General features: G+C 40.4%; 1 protein-coding gene across 3 annotated transcripts in view; it reads left to right on the top strand.

Annotated features, from left to right (window-relative positions):
* Nucleotides 1–6,704, top strand: part of rabggtb (Rab geranylgeranyltransferase subunit beta) — a 35,794-nt gene extending 29,090 nt beyond the window's left edge. For 2 of the 3 annotated variants that reach the window (XM_034152859.1, XM_034152858.1), the window contains 7 exons: nt 630–827; nt 1,145–1,250; nt 1,796–1,848; nt 1,938–2,048; nt 3,740–3,865; nt 5,753–5,902; nt 6,476–6,704. In XM_034152859.1, the coding sequence (XP_034008750.1) occupies nt 657–827; nt 1,145–1,250; nt 1,796–1,848; nt 1,938–2,048; nt 3,740–3,865; nt 5,753–5,902; nt 6,476–6,616 (858 nt within the window). In that variant the 5' untranslated portion in view covers nt 630–656 and the 3' untranslated portion in view covers nt 6,617–6,704. The remainder of the gene's footprint in view (nt 1–629; nt 828–1,144; nt 1,251–1,795; nt 1,849–1,937; nt 2,049–3,739; nt 3,866–5,752; nt 5,903–6,475) is intronic. The other variant, XM_034152857.1, reaches the window with a different exon arrangement.
* The last annotated feature ends 14,700 nt before the right edge of the window (nt 6,705–21,404 follow it).

The following is a 21,404-nucleotide window of genomic DNA, read 5'->3' as shown; positions in this document are numbered from 1 at the left end:
TTTATATGACACATGAAGGACACTTTTTAGAGGAATTCGTTTTTTAAGCAATGCTTTTTTGGCCATTGTTAAATGTTCAATATATGTTTTTCATGGTCAGTTGAAATCACCCACCTTCAGCTAAAAGCAAACTGATCTACTCTTTGAAACAGACACCATCAAATGTGCAGATATACCACAGCATGTCAACAATTCTTCTTGTCATATTCACTCATTCATCTACATAATATGACTTTACTCCGCATCGGTTTTGACCCACCATTTTTTCCCCTTTGGGCGTTTATATTTCCAAAGTGGCTGAACATATTTTGACTGTAATAACTGCATTCAAAACTCTCACTTCAACTTCCTTGCTTGATCTGTGAATGGCCTTACCAACCTCTTCCAACATTGTTAAGTACGGTGAATAATGCTGAGGCTAGTCTTGGATCCAAGGAACATTCATTCTGGAAAAAAATCTCCTAAGATTGTCTTTACCACAGACCAGGGATTTAACCAAAAACCCATAAAAGATCCCATAGATTTTGAGATGAGGGACCCATAAGTGCAATAATGCTGACTCATTCCCGGGTTTTTGGACTCATTCCTGCTGCACTGTTTATCTTTCCTGTTTGTTTGTGTTTGTCCAGGAGTACACACTGTCAGAGTACCTGCGGATGAGCGGCATCTACTGGGGGCTGACGGTGATGGACCTGATGGCGCAGCTGCCCCGGATGAACCGGCCGGAGATCGTAGACTTCATCAAATCCTGTCAGCACGAGTGTGGAGGCCTCAGCGCCAGCATCGGACACGACCCCCACCTGCTCTACACCCTCAGCGCCGTGCAGGTGACTCCTCAGGAAATGTGACAGATTGCTAAACCTATTCTTGTTTTTCTCATCAACTTCTGTGGATGAGAGAAGTTGGAAATGTTGCCAACAAACGGAAAAAATAGTATACTTTGTTCAAACTTTCAACTTTATTCAAATTTGATGCAAGCAGACATTTTAAGTATGTTTTAATGGATTTAGTTCCTGGAGGACACACAGAACTATACAATAATTGTATTTCTTATAGATTTTATTTATCTTACTCTTTCTCTCTCTCTAGCAGCCTCAGTACCCAAATCCTTTCAGTCTATTTACTGTTTTACTCCTTTCTTCAGATCCTGTGCTTGTATGACAGTGTGGATGCTCTCGATGTGGACAAAGTGGTGGAGTACATCAAAGGGCTGCAGCAGGAAGACGGATCCTTTGCAGGAGACAAATGGGGTGAGCCAGACTTACTCTGATTAATGTCTCAAGAAACATTTGCTCCTCCAATGAAAAATAAAAGCAGACAATAATTTGAGAAAAGGGGATCAAATAATAGGCATTTCATCAAATAACTTGTATCACAACAACAATGTACAAATTAGAGCTGTAACAATTAGTCTAACAACAGATTAATGAACCCACTATATATAAAATAATAATACAGTGTTTAAGTTGTTTTTTTATGCAAGAATTCCAGAAAATGCAGTTTTTAGCTGCTTTATTATGATATTTCCTGTTTTATATAATATTGAACTGATTATCATTTGGTCTTGGTCTGACAAGAAAGACATTTACAGTCGTCCCCTTGAACTTTGACAAACTGGGATGCATTTCTTTTTGTATTTTCTGACATTTCTTAGACCATTTGATCATTCATAATAAAAATAATGGTTAGTTTCAGCCCCGGTACAATTCAAACGCGTGTTGTGCTTGCAGCGTAAATTCCACTTAAACATATAATAATAATAAATATAATATTAAATACCGTGTTTGCGTTACAGGAGAAATAGACACCAGATTTTCCTTCTGTGCTGTTGCGACACTTGCGTTACTGGTACGTATATCATGTACAGTTTTTTCTTGTCTCAACAGTGTAACTCTTTCTAATCTGAAGATGACTCTCTGTCCTCTCTTCCTTCTAAGGGCAAGATGGACAAAATAAATGTTGACAAAGCTGTGGAGTTCATCCTGTCCTGTATGAACTTTGACGGGGGTTTTGGCTGCAGACCGGGTTCAGAGTCTCACGCTGGTCAGGTGAGTCCACTCATGTTCACCTTTAATGCAAGACAATCGCTATTTGAGTTTCACTTTCATCTCTTTTAGAACAAAAGCAGCCCATCCAGAGTTTAAACCTGAAGAAGGTTCTAACTGGTGTGTCAAGGTGTTCAACATTTGATATGTTTATCTGATGTCGTTTTTTCAATTATCCTTGACATCTGTTGTAGGGTTAGGAAAACACACACATACAGGTCAAATTAGGGCTGCTCAATTAATCGTATTTTAATCGCGATTACGATTATGGCTTGCAACGATTACGAAAACATCGTAATCGAAATAAAACGATTATTTTTTTATTAATAATAATAAAAACAATTTTTTGTTTTTGTTTTCAGTTGAATTATACTTAAAGTTCAGGGTAATCAACTGTTAAAAACATACTGTTCACATTTTTTTTCTCCAATAAATTGATGTTTTCAAAGTAAAAGTAAAAGTTTTTAATAATCGTGATATCAGTTATTGACCCAAATAATCGAGATTATGATTTTTGCCATAATCAAGCAGTCATGTAAAAACTAACCATTAGAAGACACTGTATGAGAGACTAGCTTCCACTTTATTATACAGTTCAACAGCTGAACTGAAGCTCATGCACCAGGGAGCTTTTTCTTTTCAAGACAAATCATATCTAAAAATTCAAATCTCAATAAAAACCTACTTCATAATCCATAATGACTACCTTACCTCTAATATACTTAAATTCAAAAGATATAACTTCAAATGCAGGGACGCAGGAAGTCAGTCAGAGTTGGGGGTGCGGCGTGCTGGGGGGGGGCGGTGTTAGTGGAGCCTCGCAGCGGCGAAACTGTGGCGCGCTACACTAGGTGCGCCGAGTTTGCGCTTCAGAGGAGGCTCCCTCCGCAAAATGAGGCCCCATCCGCGAGGGCTCTGCGTGATCTGCGTGTAGGGAGGGGCGGCCCTGTATAATAACGTCATATTAAATGCAGTCATTTGGTCTTTAGCAACAGCTTGTGAGAGCAGCGCATTCATCAGTGTTCGTCTTAATGCTGCCAGTTTGTTGACGGCCTGTGTGTTGATGGGACTTCTCATGCTCCCTAAATGTTTCCCCTGCCTTTCGCCAGTTGTTAAACCCTGCTTTCACAAAACCCCCATCCCTGATCTTGTCTGCAGTGACGAGCTTCTTTTCTATAGCAGAGCAACAGAAGAAGCACCCCGCATTATCACTTTCTCTTATATAGTGAAGCTTTTTATAGACTGCTTACACTAAAATGCTAACTCAAAAATAGTAACTCAAAATAAAACTTTTGTATTGATTTGTTTAGTGAACTTTTTGGCGTTGCAGTTACAACTCTCCGCCAACAGATGGGGGTGCTGCAGCCCCCTCAGCACCCCCCCCTTCCCTGTTCAAATGTACATCTTTTATGAATAGAATAGGAAAACTATGGGGAAATGTACAAGCAAATCCTTGCCTCATACAGGTGTTGAGCTGCCAGTTTCTAAATAAATGTTATTTATTTGTGAGGCTGTGGGCTGGTCTTGTGGGAAGATTAAATCACAACGGAGAGACTGTCAATCCCTCACACTGACAGGTGAAATGTCCTCTCTGGAGTCGGATGCCGTTTCATTCACACCCCTCTTCAGCTGTGACATGTGTTAAACTTCTTCTCACCTGTACTCCCTGTGGTCTCTTCCCTGCTGTCCGTCAGATCTACTGCTGCGCCGGCTTCCTGTCGCTCACCGGCCAGCTGCACCAGGTGAACGCTGACCTGCTGGGCTGGTGGCTCTGCGAGAGGCAGCTGCCGTCCGGAGGCCTGAACGGACGCCCGGAGAAGGTTAGTGCTCTCCAGAGGATGTGCGGGGAAATCAAGGGGCTTCTTGTCATTGTTTAACCTTAACTAAATCAGGACAGAATGATTACTGAAGTAGTTCTGCTGCTCCTATTCTTATTTCTTCTCTATCTGGAAATTATTTTTGATTAGTTGTGAGTTCCACAGGACAAAAGTTTATTCACACTGGAAGAGTTTAACAGAGATTTCCATTTCCTGGCTGCCATTATTATATACTTATATGGCTGAGTCTAACAAAACAATTTAGCTCCACAGCTTTAAATGTGCTATATGTGTTCATTGTATGATTTCACCAGGAGATTATGCTCCAATTCAAACACTGAGTAAGTGCATTGAACAAATCAATGACTGGATGTGTCAGAACTTTCTCCAATTAAACAAAGATAAAACTGAGGTAATGGTTTTTGGAGCCAAGGCAGAACGTATAAAAGTTAGCGCTGAGCTTCAGTCTGCAATGTTCAAAACAACAGATAAAGCCAGAAATCTAGGTGTAGTCATGGACTCTGACCTGAGTTTCAACAGTCACATTAAAACAGTTACTAAATCAGCCTACTATCACCTAAAGAACATATCTAGGATTAAAAGATTAATGTCACAGCAGGATTTGGAAAAACTTGTCCATGCTTTTATCTTCAGTAGACTCGACTACTGCAATGGTGTCTTTACAGGTCTCACTAAAAAATCTATTAGAAAGCTGCAGCTAATTCAGAACGCCGCTGCTCGAGTCCTCACTAACACTAAGAAAGTGGATCACATCACTCCTGTTCTGAAGTCTTTACACTGGCTTCCTGTGTGTCAAAGAATAGATTTCAAAATATTGTTGCTGGTTTATAAAGCTTTGAATGGTTTAGGCCCAAAATACATGTCTGACCTACTGCTAAATTATGAACCATCCAGAACTCTCAGGTCTTCAGGGACTGGTCAGCTTTCTGTCCCCAGAGTCAGAACTAAACATGGAGAAGCAGCGTTCAGTTATTATGCTCCGAATATCTGGAACAAACTCCCAGAAACCTGCAGGTCCGCTGCAACTCTTACTACTTTTAAATCCAGGCTGAAGACTTTTCTTTTTGCCGCTGCTTTTAATTGAACTATTCACATCTTAAACTGCACTGTAACTTTTAACTTTTATCCATGTATTTTTTCTTTTAATGTTTATTTTATTATCTTTTGTTTTTAATGACTGATTTTAAATGCCATTTTTAAAATGTCTTCCATTTTTGTAAAGCACTTTGAATTACCTTGTGTTGAAAGGTGCTATATAAATAAACTTGCCTTGCCTTGCCTTGCCTTACACGCCTTAACTTTGAAACAATGCCAGCATGAGGGGGGAAAAAATGACTGTCTCCCCCACTCCGTCCCCACTTGCTCTGTGAATGTGTGTGTATGTGCTCAGATGAGTGTGTGTGTGTATGTGCTCAGATGAGTGTGTGTATGTGCTCAGATGAGAGTGTGTGGACTGCTGAGTAGAGAGCAGAGAGTGGCCTTCACTGTTTGCCAAATATTAGCAAAACATTTGATGATGAATCACACGAAGTATTTAATTGATCTCACAGACAAGGCATCTCCTCATTAGATGGGGAAACTTTGAAAAGCTCAGACGGCAGCATATTGACCACCAAGTTTGGGCTTTCACAGCCAAAGTTTCTGTTCGGTGTTGCATGCCCCTGCAATCCCATATATTTCTCCTTGTTCCTGCTGACTGCTCCAAGTGCAACATATCTACTCATTTAAATTAGCAAAAGTAATTCCGTTAACTTGTAAAATAAAATAATATATGTACATTTGTTTATATCAAAAACATAAGGAAGCTGGGATCTTATTAACTTGCACGTACAGTACTGACACCGCTCTGGTTTTCTTTGTGTCATTCAGCTTCCGGATGTGTGCTACTCGTGGTGGGTTTTAGCATCTCTTAAAATCATTGGTAGGATCCACTGGATCGACAAGGCCAAGCTGCGATCGTTTATTCTGGCCTGTCAGGACGAGGAGACCGGAGGCTTTGCCGACAGACCGGGAGACATGGTGAGCCGTCACACATGAGTAACTCCTGCATGCTGTGATGGAAAGAGGAAGCGTTTAAGACCTGTGTTTTCCCCAAATCCTGTCTGCTGTTTCAACTCGTCTAACCCTGTCTGCACATCCATGATCCCCTCCTTTGTCTCTCCATCTTATATATATATTTTGAACCGGTCAAAAGGTATGAGATAAAGAGATCTTGAGGTAGATGGCAATGGACTTAAGTACTGGAGGGTTTTAGATAAGATCAGACTCTAGTTTGTGCACAGTTCAGGCACAGAGACAACCTACGTAATCCTGTTAAGAATTTACCCAGAAGTGCATATAAGCATATTGAAGATGTAATCAAAAAGATATTATAATAGTAATAATAGGGAAAAGTACTGGAAAAAATAATACTAAAATAGAATAGAAACATTGTTACGACTGAAATAAAAAAAAAATTATGTAAATAAAATGATGTAAATAATGTCCATAAACCATTCTGAATACATAGCCTGGCTAAATAAGTAAGTTTGCAACTCCTTTTTGCTTATTATATTCCTCTTAAATGTTAAGTGTCATGCCTCCTCTCTGCAGGTGGATCCTTTCCACACTCTGTTTGGAATCGCAGGTCTCTCTCTTCTCGGGGACGAGCAGATAAAGCCGGTGAATCCGGTTCTGTGCATGCCGGAGGACGTCCTGCAGAGGGTCCGCCTGCAGCCCGACATCCTCAGCTAGCCCACGACACCATCACAACAACACACACACGCACACACTCACACACATACACACACACACACACACACACACACACACACACACACACACTCACACTCACACTCACACTCACACTCACACACACACACACACACACACACACACACACACACACACACACACACACACACACACACACACACACACACACACTCACACTCACACTCACACACAGCTGCCCTGCTAAACACCCAGAGAGAGAGAGAGAGAGGACCACTACACATCTTAGTGTTAACTGAAGTCCTCAGACACATTTTATCTGCAGGTTTCACTAAGGACAAGGAGAGTCTGTCTTTACACCCTCACAGCTTATGTTATCATGTCACTTTTGTCGGTTTTACTGCAAGAGAACAGTTTGGAAAAGAGACAACCATCAGTGCTAAACTCCAGAAACCATTAGAAAACATTCCTTAGATTTCCGACTTACTCTGTCTGAGGGAAAACATGTGACTGTTAGCGAACTGGAATATTCTCATACCTCTCATTGGCCAGAGACAGAGGCACTGATTAACTCTGCTTTGTTATGTGCATTAAACAAATGATCAAGGTAGATTATTTTTGACAGATTAAGACACTTGACTGGTTCTGCCTTTCTTATGCATCGACTGTGTTTTTTGAAAAGTAAAAGCATGTGAAGGTAAAACTATCCTTGTCCTGTTTAAACTAGAGCAAATGTACCACCCCTTTGCTTACATCTCTTACACTTGGAGAAGCAACATATGACTTGTTGTGAACAAGTTAGTTCACTTCAGTTTACAGTACTAACAGGAATAGTTTTTTGCATAGATTTGAGGAAGATGTAATCTTTTGTCCCTAGAGGTATAAAACATGGCCACGTCTTAGTCTCTTGCCAAGCACATTTAACGTCTTATCCACAATCTTAGCTACACTATTTATTTAAACCTGTGTTACTCAACCCAGATGTGTGATGCAGCTGTGGGCAGAGAGTTAAGAATTGCCCCCAAACTGTGTTAAAACATGAAGTAAATGTTCGTCTCAAATCTTGATGATTTTTAAGCTTCTTCTTAAGTGTACTCCCCCCCCCCCCCCCCCCCCCCCCCCCCCCCCCCCCCCTTTTCAGTAATAACTGATTGTCATATTGCTGCACACTTGTTGTCTTTCTTTGATCTGTTGTAAGCTAACTGTTCAGTGTTGACATTGTTACAGAGAGTCACTAAATCACTCATTGAACCTATTAGTGTGTCCCCAATTTAAATGACAAACTGATAAATGTTCATATTGACATTGTTATGCCAAGTTAATGCTGTGTCATTACTCAAACAAATCCCTTTATTATTATCATCGGTTTTATATCACAATTATAAAGAAATTGTATGATTCAAAAAGTCAAAACTTTAGGGTAAACTTCTATTTCTCATCTCTGTGTTGTGGGGGCAGCTCTAATCCAAAAAGCTGCTTACTGTTGCACAACTGTCTGTGTGTATATTCATGTAACTTATTTGTTATTTTGGTTGGCAATAAATGTAGGATAACTCCATCAACTCTGATTCAGTATGTTTGTGCACTAAATGGGAATAAGGATATTTTTAATATTCATCTCTCAGTATATTGGACAAATTGGGTAATTATCTAACCCAGTTTATTTTAGTCACTGGATATCACTCACTGTGATAAAGGACAAATTGGATACACATTATTTAAACATTCGCTATATTTCACATATTCGACAAAGAAATAAAACTACATTTAAAATAAAAGCATGACGAAGTAAAGAAAACAAAAACAAAGAAACACTCAGAAATGCAAATCAATTTTAAAATGACTCTGCACCTGGACTTCCAAAAATTCAGAAAATAAATCACTTTTTTTTGCAAATAATCCAGGCCTTCCTTTGTAAATCGGTCTATCCGATACCTACAATACATCTCCTTCAACAATACATGTATAGTAGGTATATCCATGTTTTCTCTAAGATCAAGCTAATATCCTATTGGCTTGCAGGAATCCGAAGTCGTTTTAATTTGTAACCGACTAGCTATAAAGTTATGTGAAATGTACCTAATAGTACACACATTTCTGCTCTATTCGGCACCTTCCAGCCAACAAATCTTAGTCTAAATTGTTTAACAGCATTTGTTTTTGATATTTCAGTTTTATTGCATAATATTAAAGAAATCATTATAATAAAATGTGAGGTAAGTGGCTGATAATAGTTTTAAAATGGGGTTTTAATCGGTTTACACGCTGTCAGTGTCAAGTGCTCCCAGAGTGTGGGAAAACAACAATAACCATGCTCAGAGCTGATTGGCTGTTGGTAACGGTCGGCCCCACCATGAACGATGTGGATTATCTTCTACAGCTGACATCGAAATTTAGATAAAATGTAAGTCAAATATCTAAGGAATGTTGTTTTAACCAAACTTCATTGAGATTTAGCGGTTTGCCATGAAAAGTGGCTAACGTTAAAGGCGGCTAGCTTGCCAGAGAGACGCCTCTGTTATGGTTAGTGGTCAAAAACAAGCTTTTAGGATATCAGGCATTATTCTGAGAGGATAAACAAACATGGAACAAGAGGACATCAAGATAACATTTGGACGAACATGACGTTAACAAAACTGACACCGCACCGAAGCAATTTAACAAGTTGAGGTGCTCAGTCTGGATATCCCTTTTGTTAAACTAGAACTTTGATGTTTTTCAACCAAAAATTGTGTTTTTTTTGTGTTGCATCTGTCCAAAGTTGCCCCATTTTTTCCCACATTAAATACCACTCTGTTTGTGTTGTTACATGGGCACGTTTGCGTTTCAGTATTTGTGGCTGGTTTGAGTAAAGCCACTAGATGGCGGTCTTACCATTCAACATCTTTACTGAATGTTCAAAATGCATTTATGTTGATGCGACTAATGTACAATTGAGAAGACTCCTGGTGAGTCATTTGCCAGATTATTGGTAGTTTGTGATGTGATTGAAAGCAAATATATAATAATCACAGGTTACATTCTCTGACTTTATACCAATACAGTGAGACGGTATCAAAAGCTCTATGGAAACTGTGAGTTATCTGTAACCTACTTTGGTCACTTGAAGCACTTAAAATGTTCTCATGCATTTTACATCCTACTCCACAGCCATATTGAGGCTTTAGTAACAATGCTGGCAGCCCAGACTGTTGGAGAAATGATGTCTCATAGCAGTGGCAGATTGTAATAATAGAGTGTAAAGATTGATGCTCTCAATTAGAGGAAGGTAATTCCCTCCTACATGTTTTCTTCCTTGTATAAAAGATCACCACTTCCCCTGCAATGGACAGACTGATAAGAAAGATTACGCTTTACCTGATGCAACCATTACTAACAATGGCTTTTGTTTAAAAAATAATGGCTAAAAAGTCTGACTAATGATCAAGTGATAACAGGAACTATGAGGAACATTTTTATCTCCGTGCACTAATTACTCTACATGACAGTTTTAATATTCTGATGCACCTCTGGATTCCTGCTCAGGGGTGGTTTTGCAACTTTAAATATGGGTGGGGATGTGGTTGTGAGTATTTTTGTAGTTTATGTGCCTGTCTTTGTAGTTGATTGACTTTCAAACAAGAAATGTTAAACAGTCATTTCATAGACTCAAATCCCATGGGTCTGTTTCTTCTCTCTTGTTTCAATTTACTTCACATTCATGGTTTTACATAGCACCAGTATGTAGGCTACGACAGGTAGATTAATTTAGCATTGTGCACACCGCAAAACAAAACTGAAGTACATTTGATAACCATTTTACAGCTTGGCTCTTTCAAAGGTTTCTTTCATGACATAATCTTTAATTATTTACAATTGAACATGGGAAGTTTTACCCTTACATATTACAAAACATAACGGCCCGTCCACATGGCAGCGTGCGTTGAAGCTTCAACGCAGCTTCCCATTCACTTTGAATGGGGTGACGTCAGGCTTTGCCTAACTGCATTGTGGTTCCGTCGCTTCGCTTTGCCTCCGTTGCTCGCTTCAAAAGTTGAGAAAAGTTCAACTTTTCAAGCGTCGACAGAAGCGTCAGCCAATCAAATCATATGCCAGTACAAGCTCTAGCCAATCAAACCGCGTGCTTGTGTGTCCGGGGCGGGAGATTCATGTGATTGGTTGTTGGTCGCGCTCCAGACACGCCCACCGGCAAGCTTCAACGCACGCTGCCGTGTGGACGTCGCGTGCTTCAGCGGAGACGCTTCCCATTCACTTTGAATGGGGTGACGTCAGGCTTTGCCGAACTGTATTTGATTTGTGGTTCCGTCGCTTCGCTTTGCCTCCGTTGCTCGCTTCGAAAGTTGAGAAAAGTTCAACTTTTCAAGCGTCGACGGAAGCGCCAGCCAATCAAATCATATGCCAGTACAAGCGCTAGCCAATCAAACCGCGTGCTTGTGTGTCCAGGGCGGGAGATTAATGTGATTGGTTGTTGGTCGCACGCCAGACACGCCCACTGGCAAGCTTCAACGCACGCTGCCGTGTGGACGACGTACTTTCAACTTTTTAACGTCTCCTTCGAGTGAATTGCATTGTTTTGCATCTCTGTGATCAAACTGAATCTCGTTGTGGTTGTTTTACATCTCATGAAAATGTTGTGACTCTTAAATGTTTTTGAACATCTTAGTTATGTTGCCTTACTTTGTGGTTGCTTTGTGTCTTTTTGGCTTGTTTTGCACCAATGTTGCGTGACCTCCTTATCATCATCGTATTTCTGTTTGTGGTCGATTTATTGTATTTGTTTGGATTGATATTCCAACAAGAAATGTCAACTCTCATTTCACACGAGTCCCTGGGTCTGTATCCTTGTGGTTTGTTTTGTGTCTCTTTATAGTTTATTTGCGCTGTTCTGTACTCATTGTGTATCTCCTTTTGTTCTGCTTGTCTCTTTGTTTGTAGTTTATTTACCAACTAAATGAACGCATACAGAGGCCCTGCACCCAGTAGGCCTGTTCAGTTATCCATCCCTGTTATTAACAAACCAACCATCTTCTGCCTCTGGTACGAGAAGGTATTATTTAGGGGCTGGATCAGACTCCAGGGAGGGGTCCATGCCCTGCTTCGGTTCCAGCTGAATGCACATTTCATCATGTGGTATTCTCAGTGCATTGCAAACTGCAAACACTATAAAGAATTTGCTGGCAGCCCTGTGAGTTTTAGATATACTTGTCTCTCTGTTTAGGCGACGGGGGAGCAGTAATCTGTGGCCCCCTGGTGTCTGGGCAGAGACAAACAGGCTGGTTGTTAAGACCAGGAAACCCCACCGGCTCTCATTAGTGAGGAAGAGAGAGATGAAGAGGAGACAGAAGGTGGGAGAGATGGGTAAAGAAAGGTGTGAATGGGCGATAGAGGCAGAGATTTAGGAATATATGGAGGGAGAAGCAGATGGACGGATCACAGCTTTTCACTCTCAGTCTTGTTTTGTTTGCGAGGAAAATCCGCAACCCATTTCCCTCCTTCTCTTCTTCTCAGTCTCCCTCTTGTTATCTCTCCGCACAAAATACTGAGGATTAGTCCAGGCCACGGGGGCTGCAGCCAAATGCTGCTGAACCACAGGCACAGCAGATAATCACTTCATAAATGTTTAATTAAACCGCTGCAGTGTTATTTGAATGTGTATGTGGATGACTCACAAGTTTGGTAGGAAATGAAATGGTGTTTAAAACGGCTCCGAAAGAGATTTGTGTTGCATTGTTCACCCAGTCTGGGGTTATTATTACTGAACTAGACTGACATATTACACTTATTTGCCCAGCTCTGGGGAAGTCTGATTGATAGCTCAACTCTCTGGACTAAACTCGACCAAACTGGACTAAACTGGTCTTTTGTTTGCAACCATTTTCTTTCCAGTGAATTTATAATTGACTTTTTGACACTCTGGAGTTTTTCATATAGATAAACAAAAAAAAAGAATGATATCTGATGATTTGAGGCTCCTTTTTCTGCATTAACACATTGTTATAATCACTAGGAGGCAGTAAAGCACAGTGCATAGTCATGGTTACATTTATCAGTTGTGTTGTAGTAGATTCTGTCAAAAGACATAATAAAATGCCCTTTAAGCCTCAAATGGTAAAATTAACGAACAATATGAACATAAAGGAAGCTTGTGTTTTAAAACGAACCATTACACGTTGACAAATGTACACAGTGTACAAGTATATGGATTTCAGTGTATGGTTCTTTTCAGTGGCAGTAGAGACAAATCTGCGACATTGAATGGAGATGATTCATGGTGGTAAGCCTTCTTGGAAGCAGAGGAGGAACACGGGACAGCAGCTTATCCTGTGGCTGCCGGCAATCTGATGTGAGAGTACATCCTCTGTACAGAAAGGCTGAAGTGCTCCACTAGTGTGAGAGAGTTACTCTTTATTCAAGTCACAGCAAACTTATACCTGTTATAGAAAGCAACTATAGATTACCACTTAAAGGTGGGGTAGGTAATTCACTTCAGAAACACTTGTTGTTATATTCCATGGAATGCTCTTAACATCCCGATAGCAATGAATACATTAAATGCTTTGACAATAAATACATAACAAAATGTCATCTGTGGAAGCCGTGGCGCTGTAAAAAGCACGACCAATCATCTGAGCCGGCCCGGCTAAAATAACTGGATGGCCTACCTGCCTGTCAGCCTTCCATCTGTGCACAAACTTATCTCGTGCCCTCATTGGTCATGTGCGCGTTCGTGTGTGTTGGAGGAGGGGCTCTGTAAGGAAGTCTGAAGGAAGAGGCAGATTTTTTCCGGTTGTGTACTTTCAAATTTTAGCGCACTCGAGCTGGTTTTTCCATTCTTACCTACCCTACCTTTAATGTTGAATAGTTTGTGAACAGCGTATCAAAAGGTTAGTGACACAGGAGTCAAAATGTATAAATGCATTTTTGTCAAAACCTTACTATTTTAAAACACTTCAACAGACAAAGTCCTCATTCAGACAAGAAGCTGGCCTGCATAAGAGTTAGCCTGTTTTTGCGAGAGGGCTTAAAATAGTGAGGTTTTAGCGAAAAGCACACGTTTGCGAAATAGTTAGCATACAAAAATGTAAGAGTTGGATTATCCTGCTCTAGTTGCGTGACAGCTTATTAACTGTTGTTTTTATATAGTTTGCTGTTGTTAAAGCCGGCCCTCATTAACATTATTTTATTCATCAATCATTTCCTGTATTTGGAGTCTTCCTTCATCATGGAGGCATGCGAGAAAGCTACGTTTTCTTCAAAAGTTTTCTTGTTTTGGACTCCAGACGGGTCTCCTGCAGACTGACAGACTGTGAAGAGCGACTTGTCTCCATCAGCTGGGAACCTCCGCCGTGTCTTTGTGTGCGTCTGTCAGCACAGGAGGAGGGTTTCAGGCCTCATCCTCTCTGAGGCATCCTCTTACTGAGCTCACTGGACTGAAGCCTGGGAACCAGACCAACGATGACCGTTCTCATCAGGCAAATGGACCCAGGTGCTCTGAAACTGAAATCAGAGCCCCGCTGCACAGCAGGGTGTCAAGTATTTTTAGACAAAAGCTCAGAGACAGAAAGTACAGACCTGCACTGACACATCTCCAGTCCAAACTTTTTTTTAATGTATTCTTCACTGCTGAGAGAAATAATCCCTAAATGAGGTGAACCCGATGGCCTTTTCTCTAATTAAAGTTATGAACAATACCTGGCTCTGATTCCCAGCTTTTTCACTATTTTTTTTTTAAGCAAATCTTCAATATACTTAAAACACATTGAAATTACCATTCCCTTTTTTAAGTGGGGTAATGGCGGGGGATTAGGGGATGTTTAGGGGTGGATAAACACAAAAAGTAAGTATTTAAGATCTCGGTTTAAAACATTTTTCTTCAACAATCTTTGAGGTTTCATTGTTAGTGACACTCGCATAGATTAACACATGTTATTGCATCATTTCGTTTTAGTATGATAATTAGTATCTCATATGAAATGGGGACACAGCATTGTTGAGAGCTGGGAGTTGGAGGTGCACGTCACGATTTGCACTTGTGATCCTAGAAGGAGGTTCAAAAATAAAACTTTAATCTTGAAAGCGTTGTGTTACATCCTCATCTTCCTGAGCCTGATAGCTCCTTATCACACCCTCAAAGGTGACGGGTTATCATCCGCAGTCTCTTATTCATCTTGAGGTAATTTCAGATGCAGATGACCTTGACTCTCTCTTTTTGAGCAGGGTGCGCACTCCTGAGAATGTAATCCTTGATGTGGCGCTCTCCGAGTTTGAGGATTACCTTTTTCATGCTCTGTTTGAAAGGCTTTAAGAGAGGAGAGGCCGGGAGGGAGATTTGGCGATAACCCAGATAGAGATATTGATTTAGTTAGAGGACCTGCTTCACACCTGGCGAGATTCAGAAAAAAGAACTGAGAGTTTTAATCGATGTGCCGACAGCGAATCAGAAATAGTGATGAGTTCCAGCAGCATGTGGTGACCTGCAGAGCTCACAGGGTTTGAGTGAATGTTCCTCTTCCCACTCGAGTGTTTGTACATCTGCAGATTCAGGCTTGTTTGTGTTCCGGTAATTACAGAGGGTGTACATCAAATATATTCGGTGATAGAATTTTTGTTTGTTTGCAAATCAAAGAAACCAATTTTTTTTTTCTTTCTGTTTACTCGAGGTGTCATGTCATCTTGTAGGAAGGCAGACTGCAGCTGAACTCAATTACTGCCTCCGTGCAGGCGGGCAAACACAGAGGCAGCCTCTGAATGACAGGATGCTTGCAAGGTTTGCATCACGCTTTCTGATCATTTCAACAGTAGCTGTAAAAATAAAGCGAAAATCAGTGATAAACCAAAAACAGCTCTCAAGTACCGCCTATCAGAGCAGATTAAATGGAGATATATTGTGAGAGGCTTCCTTTTTATGTTATTGGTTTATTTATTCAGAATCAACTGAAACATCTGTACACATACCTCCTCTCTGCATTCATCCTATTTGAATAGTTGCACCAGAGACTTCGTACACACTGTCTAATCATCTTCCTAAACAAAGTTTTCTCATTTATTTCGCACAGTTGAAAGTAAACAACAACAGGCAACGAGACAAAAGGTCAACAAGCAAAGGTTCTCAACTTCACAAGAGAGAATAAGTACACCCTGTAGCGAGTACAACTCTAACACAGAAAAGACCTGTCTATGCTGCCCCAGAACGCCTCGTTGGAGATTTCTCTTTTTCCATGTTTTTCTTCCGGGAACCAAGTGACGTAACGACGACCCAATGGACCAATCCGTGGAGCTCCTCACACACACACACTCTCTCAGCGGCGAAACTGTGGCGAGCTTACACTGTAGGTGCGCCGCGTTTGGGGGTGCGGGTGCTAGTGGAGCCTCGCAGATGGGGGTGCTGCAGCCCCCTCAGCATCCCCCCTTCCCGCGTCCATGGTGCTCAGGCTGAGTTCAGGCTGAGTTTCGCGATGTCTCGCTGTCTCGCAGACCCCATGCAGCAACCAGGAAACGACACCAGTAATCCAGCTCACACTGTCTGCTCCTCGAGCCTCAAAGGGCGGAGCAGCGAGCCGCGCAACGTCCCGCCAACACGGCACCCAGACCCCACGCAGCATTCTCATCTGTTTGTCATTACTGGTGTCATTTTCTGGTTGCTAACGCCATTGTAACACATAATCACTGATGTTCAGCTGTAACGGTGGTGGACTCATCAGAACAGAGTGGGCGAGCTGACTAATCAGAGCACAGTGGGCGAGCTGACCAATCAGAGCACAGTGGGCTCATAGGGAGGGAGGGGGGGGGGGGCAGGAGCTCCAACAAGCCGTGTAGGACAGAGAGTGAATACTATACAGAGATGCTGTATAAGAAACCAATGTGAGTTTGGAACATTGAACAATGTAAATCTATTCTAGTAGACCTCAACAATGGAATTATGATCAGTAGAAATGGCCATGCCATGGGACCTTTAAGTACATTTTAAGTTATTTACTAAGCTCCTTTAGAAGCTTTACATGTCATAATGTCAAAGCTGGTCACACAGGTTTATAAAGAATGGCCATGCGAATACTTATGTAGCATATAAATGAACTTAAAGCACCAAAAGTAAGATTAACCTACTAATTTAAATATAATCATTAATGTTCATGCATCACTAATGTTGTAGTTTGAAAATGTAGGGCTAATCCCTACTACGTTAAGTACTTCTGGTTAGCTTAATAAATGATAAAATATTATTAATAATGTATTTTTTTATGTTTATTTTGTTTAATAATCTGAATCTGCAAAGTAACTAGTGATCAAAGCTATCAGATAAATGCAGTGACGTAAAAAGTACGACATTTTCTTCCAAAAGGTTGTGTAGTACAAGTTTTAAATAGCATAGAGTAGACACACTCAAGGACAATTTTGAGGTACTTGTATTTTACTTAACTATAGTACTTTAGTAAATACACTGATTTACAGTTACTTAGTTCCTCAAAGTGTTTCCTTCCTCCTGTCCCTGCCAGCTTAAGTTAAACTAATTTAACCATGTGAATATTGACAAAAACCTTTAATGCAATGGCCAAATGCAATTTAACAAATTCTGAAACTAAAAGTGAAATCACTCAAATATAAATATACATTACTGTTGTCATCTTGCAATATACTAATTTATGTAAATAGTCTTAATTTACATTATTTAATTTCATATTCTGTTCTTGTACATATCTCATATTCTATTTACATGTATATAGACCGATATAGACTTTTTGCACTACTTCTTATTTTGTATTTTTTTTATATATGTAGAATTGTTGGAGGAGCTCAGGTCAGAATAATATTATTGCCATTTCTACACTGTAGCTTTGTGCAATAACACCTTTGAATCTTGAATCAAAAGTTCATAAACTTCTCTTGTGTGATACGGCACCTCTACTCCTGCAGAAAATAATCGGATCCTTTCTGCTGGCTCTTCCTGTGCGGTGTTCACATGTTCTCACCATGCCGGCTCCTGTTTCCCTCGCTGTGCTCCGGTTTCCTCTCGCAGTCCAAAGACATGTAGAAAGGGAGGATTAGATTCTCTGAATCATCTGCAGTGTTAGTGTTTTTCCCCTCTGTGTGACGGACAGGAACTTGACCCCTGAGGAGGCCTCTGGTCCTCCTGTGACCGTGAAAAAGCCTCATGTAGAAAATAGAGGAAGAATCACGGCTGGTCGCTGGAATCTCTTTACGACTGAGTAAAAGGAACAGTTCACCTCAAATCTGAAATACATATTCACTCTCTTACCTGTAGTGCTAATTATGAACTAGATGTGTGGTGTGAGTTGTCGAGTGATGGAGATATTGGAGAAGCTACTGTAACTCACCCGGCGTTACTCAGCGAATTAATACAAGAACTCAGACATGGGGGACGGCATTTACATATTTACATCTGTACAGCGCTTTTTCAGTCTTTTTGACCCCTCAAAGTACTTTTACATTCACACACATTCATACAGAGGCAGGGGCTGCCATACACCTGGGACGCTAACATTCACACACATTGGCCATCGGGAGCAATTTGGGGTTAAGTGTATCCCCCAAGGACACAAAGCCATGTTGACTACAGCGCCAGGGGATCAGACCACTGGAGGATGACAGTCTTCAGACCCATGTGTAGATGCATGCTTACTTCTTTGTATTGTTCTTTCACAGGATCTGTGGATAATCTTGAGACATTGCTGTTGAGAGTTTTCTCATGTATATGTTTGCCATTCTATAGCACCACAGGCAGAGAGTAATGCAGTAACATTACAGAGAAGGCTGACACCTCTAGGGCTGATATCTCCTACACGCTGCCGGTCTTTCCAAATACATTGATAAATAGTGCTACAGATAAGAGGGAAAATGTGTATGAATGTGTCTCTATAAGGATCCCTGAAATGTTTCCAGGAAATATATCAAAATACCTTTATTCTTCCCACAGAGGGGAAATGATATGTTTTAATGCAACACTTTTGCATTCATGTGAATTCAGCTCTGAGGAATATAATGTGTTTGCAGACCTGAGTTTACCTCTCTCTGTCCCCCAACCAGATAACATTAATATTCTCCGATAGGAAACACAACTGACCTTCTGCATGCACAGCAGCCTGAATGCAACCATTCTTTTTATCCCTTGCATGAGCATGAAAATACATAGTAACATGGAAGGGTGATACAGGGAACATTGAGCCCAGTTTGAGCCTCTCCCTTATTAGCATGTATTCAGCTTATCATAACTAAATGGAAAACATATTTAATCTGCGATGTTTGAAAAACCCAGAGGCTCATTCCAAAACACACAGAAACTATTTATGAAACCTATTTGGATACTTCTTGTTTCCGCGGTTTTTCCCCCCGCATTGAAAACACATTTTAGGGATATTTTTGTAGATAAGAAAGACAATGTTTAACTGTATATGAAAGCAAAATAGAATAAAAACATTAAATGATTTACAATAAGGTAACAAAACATGCAAAGAAATAACATAAAAGTAATTTGGGTAAAGGCATGAATTAACACAGTCTCACAGATTGAAAAGCTTTTTTAAAAAGCAATTGTTTTAACATTTACCTGCGTTTGTTGTTTTGAAACATAAAAGTGACGATTTACTTTTTACCCCTTTTTATGTACAGCTCTGCAAAACCAATTTTACGATTGACAACTAGATTTTTGTCTACTGTGTTGATTTAAAAAAAACACACACTTTCCAGTAGAAATGTGAAGTAACAGAAAATAATATAACTTCAATCATCTTGTCATGTAGAAGATTTTGCTGTTATTTTTTTATTTAAATACGTGACCAATTCAAGTATACAAAGGATGGGATAAACATAAAAAGAGAAACATTTAGTAACACAAAATACTAGGAATTATTATATATAGAAAGTAACATTATATTAGGAGAGCAGTCTCACAGTTGTAATAACTTTTTTTCCAAAGTTATTGTCTTAATATATTCATTTATTGATTGAAAGTGAGGATTTACTTTAGTAAATGTACATTTATGCATGTAAAACTTAAGAACTTAAGTCTATACATTTTATTACTGTGTTGCAGGCACGTGCACACCAGAGTTCCCGTTAGAATATTTTTTTGCCGGTCAACATGTCCGTTAAAGTTGAAATCTTCCGGACAAAATTAGATAAGTGCCGGTTAAAGGTCTTCTTTGTTATTTATTGAGCTTTAAAACAAATTGATATGATTCGACATTAAACAAACTAATTATAGTAGATTAACTACATTATTCAAAAGTGTACAGTAATTTACAAAAACGCGGGAATAATAAACGGAGCGCTCTCTCCTTCTCCTGACAGCCCGTCAGTATCATGCAGCTCGCGGATCCAGTAATGAGTGACCCGACAGTAAAACTAAACATATCTATAACTAGTTTAGGTAGTTTGAGAGGTAATTAAAATAGCTACGTGTGATTTTCTAACCTGAAGTGTGTTTTGCTCTGCTCGCCGCTGCAGGGGATCATGCAGAGCTGCGTGTCGACTCGTCAGCAGCAGCCGATCTCTCTCTCCTGTCAGATTAGACTTTACTCGCATTTATGTCCATATCGATCAGATCTAGCTAGTTCTAGCTAATGATATGACTACCTGCTTGTTAAAAGACACCTAAACAATAAGCGTCGCTATGCAACCGGATGAGGCCACAAAGTATAGCGCAGCATTATGCATTTGTTTACATGCCCACCGGAACCCCGAGGCATTACCAACAGATCAACGCACAATCAACCCATACAGGACATCTCTTTCTCCACATTAAGTGTTAGACATTAGAATTGACAATTTTTGTCTGTCACATACTCTTTTGTCTGTCACATACTATTCTTGTCTGTCACATAAGTGGCGCAACTGATGCGGTATTGCGCTAAGGGAAAATTATTTTGACCGGACATTTTGACCGGAGAGATTTAGATTTGCCGGACTTCAGCATATTTTACCGGTCATTGTCCGGTAATTACCGGCTAACGGGAACTCTGGTGCACACATAAGGCGCGTTCACACCAAGTACTTTGCCGTATTTAGTACAGGTGTTGTGTCAAATTATGCACCCCCATCATGAAATGTCCCCCTTGTCACGGGAACGCGCATTTCTAAATGACACGTTTACATCTTAAAACGATGTTTAAGGCGCCGTTTACACGAGGAGAAAACTGCTTGTATCTGCATAGTTTCGCGTGCGTATAGCCCTATTATTTACACGAGGCCGATAGAAACTGACCCCACAAACGATAACGGGTCCCAAGGTGGATAGATTTGCAAACGAAACGCTCTGGGGGGTCAACCGAGTCCGTGTAATCGCCTCTATACGAATATTTCCTGAAAAAATAGCGATAGCCCCACCTCTCCCCACCTCTCCTGCTCACTGCTGTAGCAACTATCAAAAAGAACTGTGTTAATTAAACGCACAAGGGGTTCTTGAATGAAATAATATTATAAAAGGCAAACCAGAATTGTTAACGCCCAATATACTCCTTAAACAAAATAAACAGAGTCAGATTTCATGCATTGATCCATTATATTGACAAAGGTGCGATCTCACCCGGTGTTTGTAGAGAATATCTCTCTTTCTGAGCCGTCCTCTCCACGGAGACGTGCTTCTTGGTCGGTCGATGCAATATCCACAGATTCGGTTAACTTCCCCGTTGCATTTATCCATATGCTGAGGAAATGACTATATCCCGCTGAATACCAGCAATCGCCACACACACTTCCTCCTGTCAGTAGCTACTGCTAGTGCTACTGCTACTGACCATGCTACAGATATTAGTGCAAAATCTACAGCTCCTCTACCACAACCATCAGCAACAAG

The sequence above is a fragment of the Trematomus bernacchii genome, unplaced genomic scaffold (genome assembly GCF_902827165.1).
Source record: "Trematomus bernacchii unplaced genomic scaffold, fTreBer1.1, whole genome shotgun sequence".
Lineage (NCBI taxonomy): Eukaryota > Metazoa > Chordata > Actinopteri > Perciformes > Nototheniidae > Trematomus > Trematomus bernacchii.
Note: the sequence above shows the minus strand (reverse complement) of the source record. Positions and strands in the feature narration are given on the sequence as shown.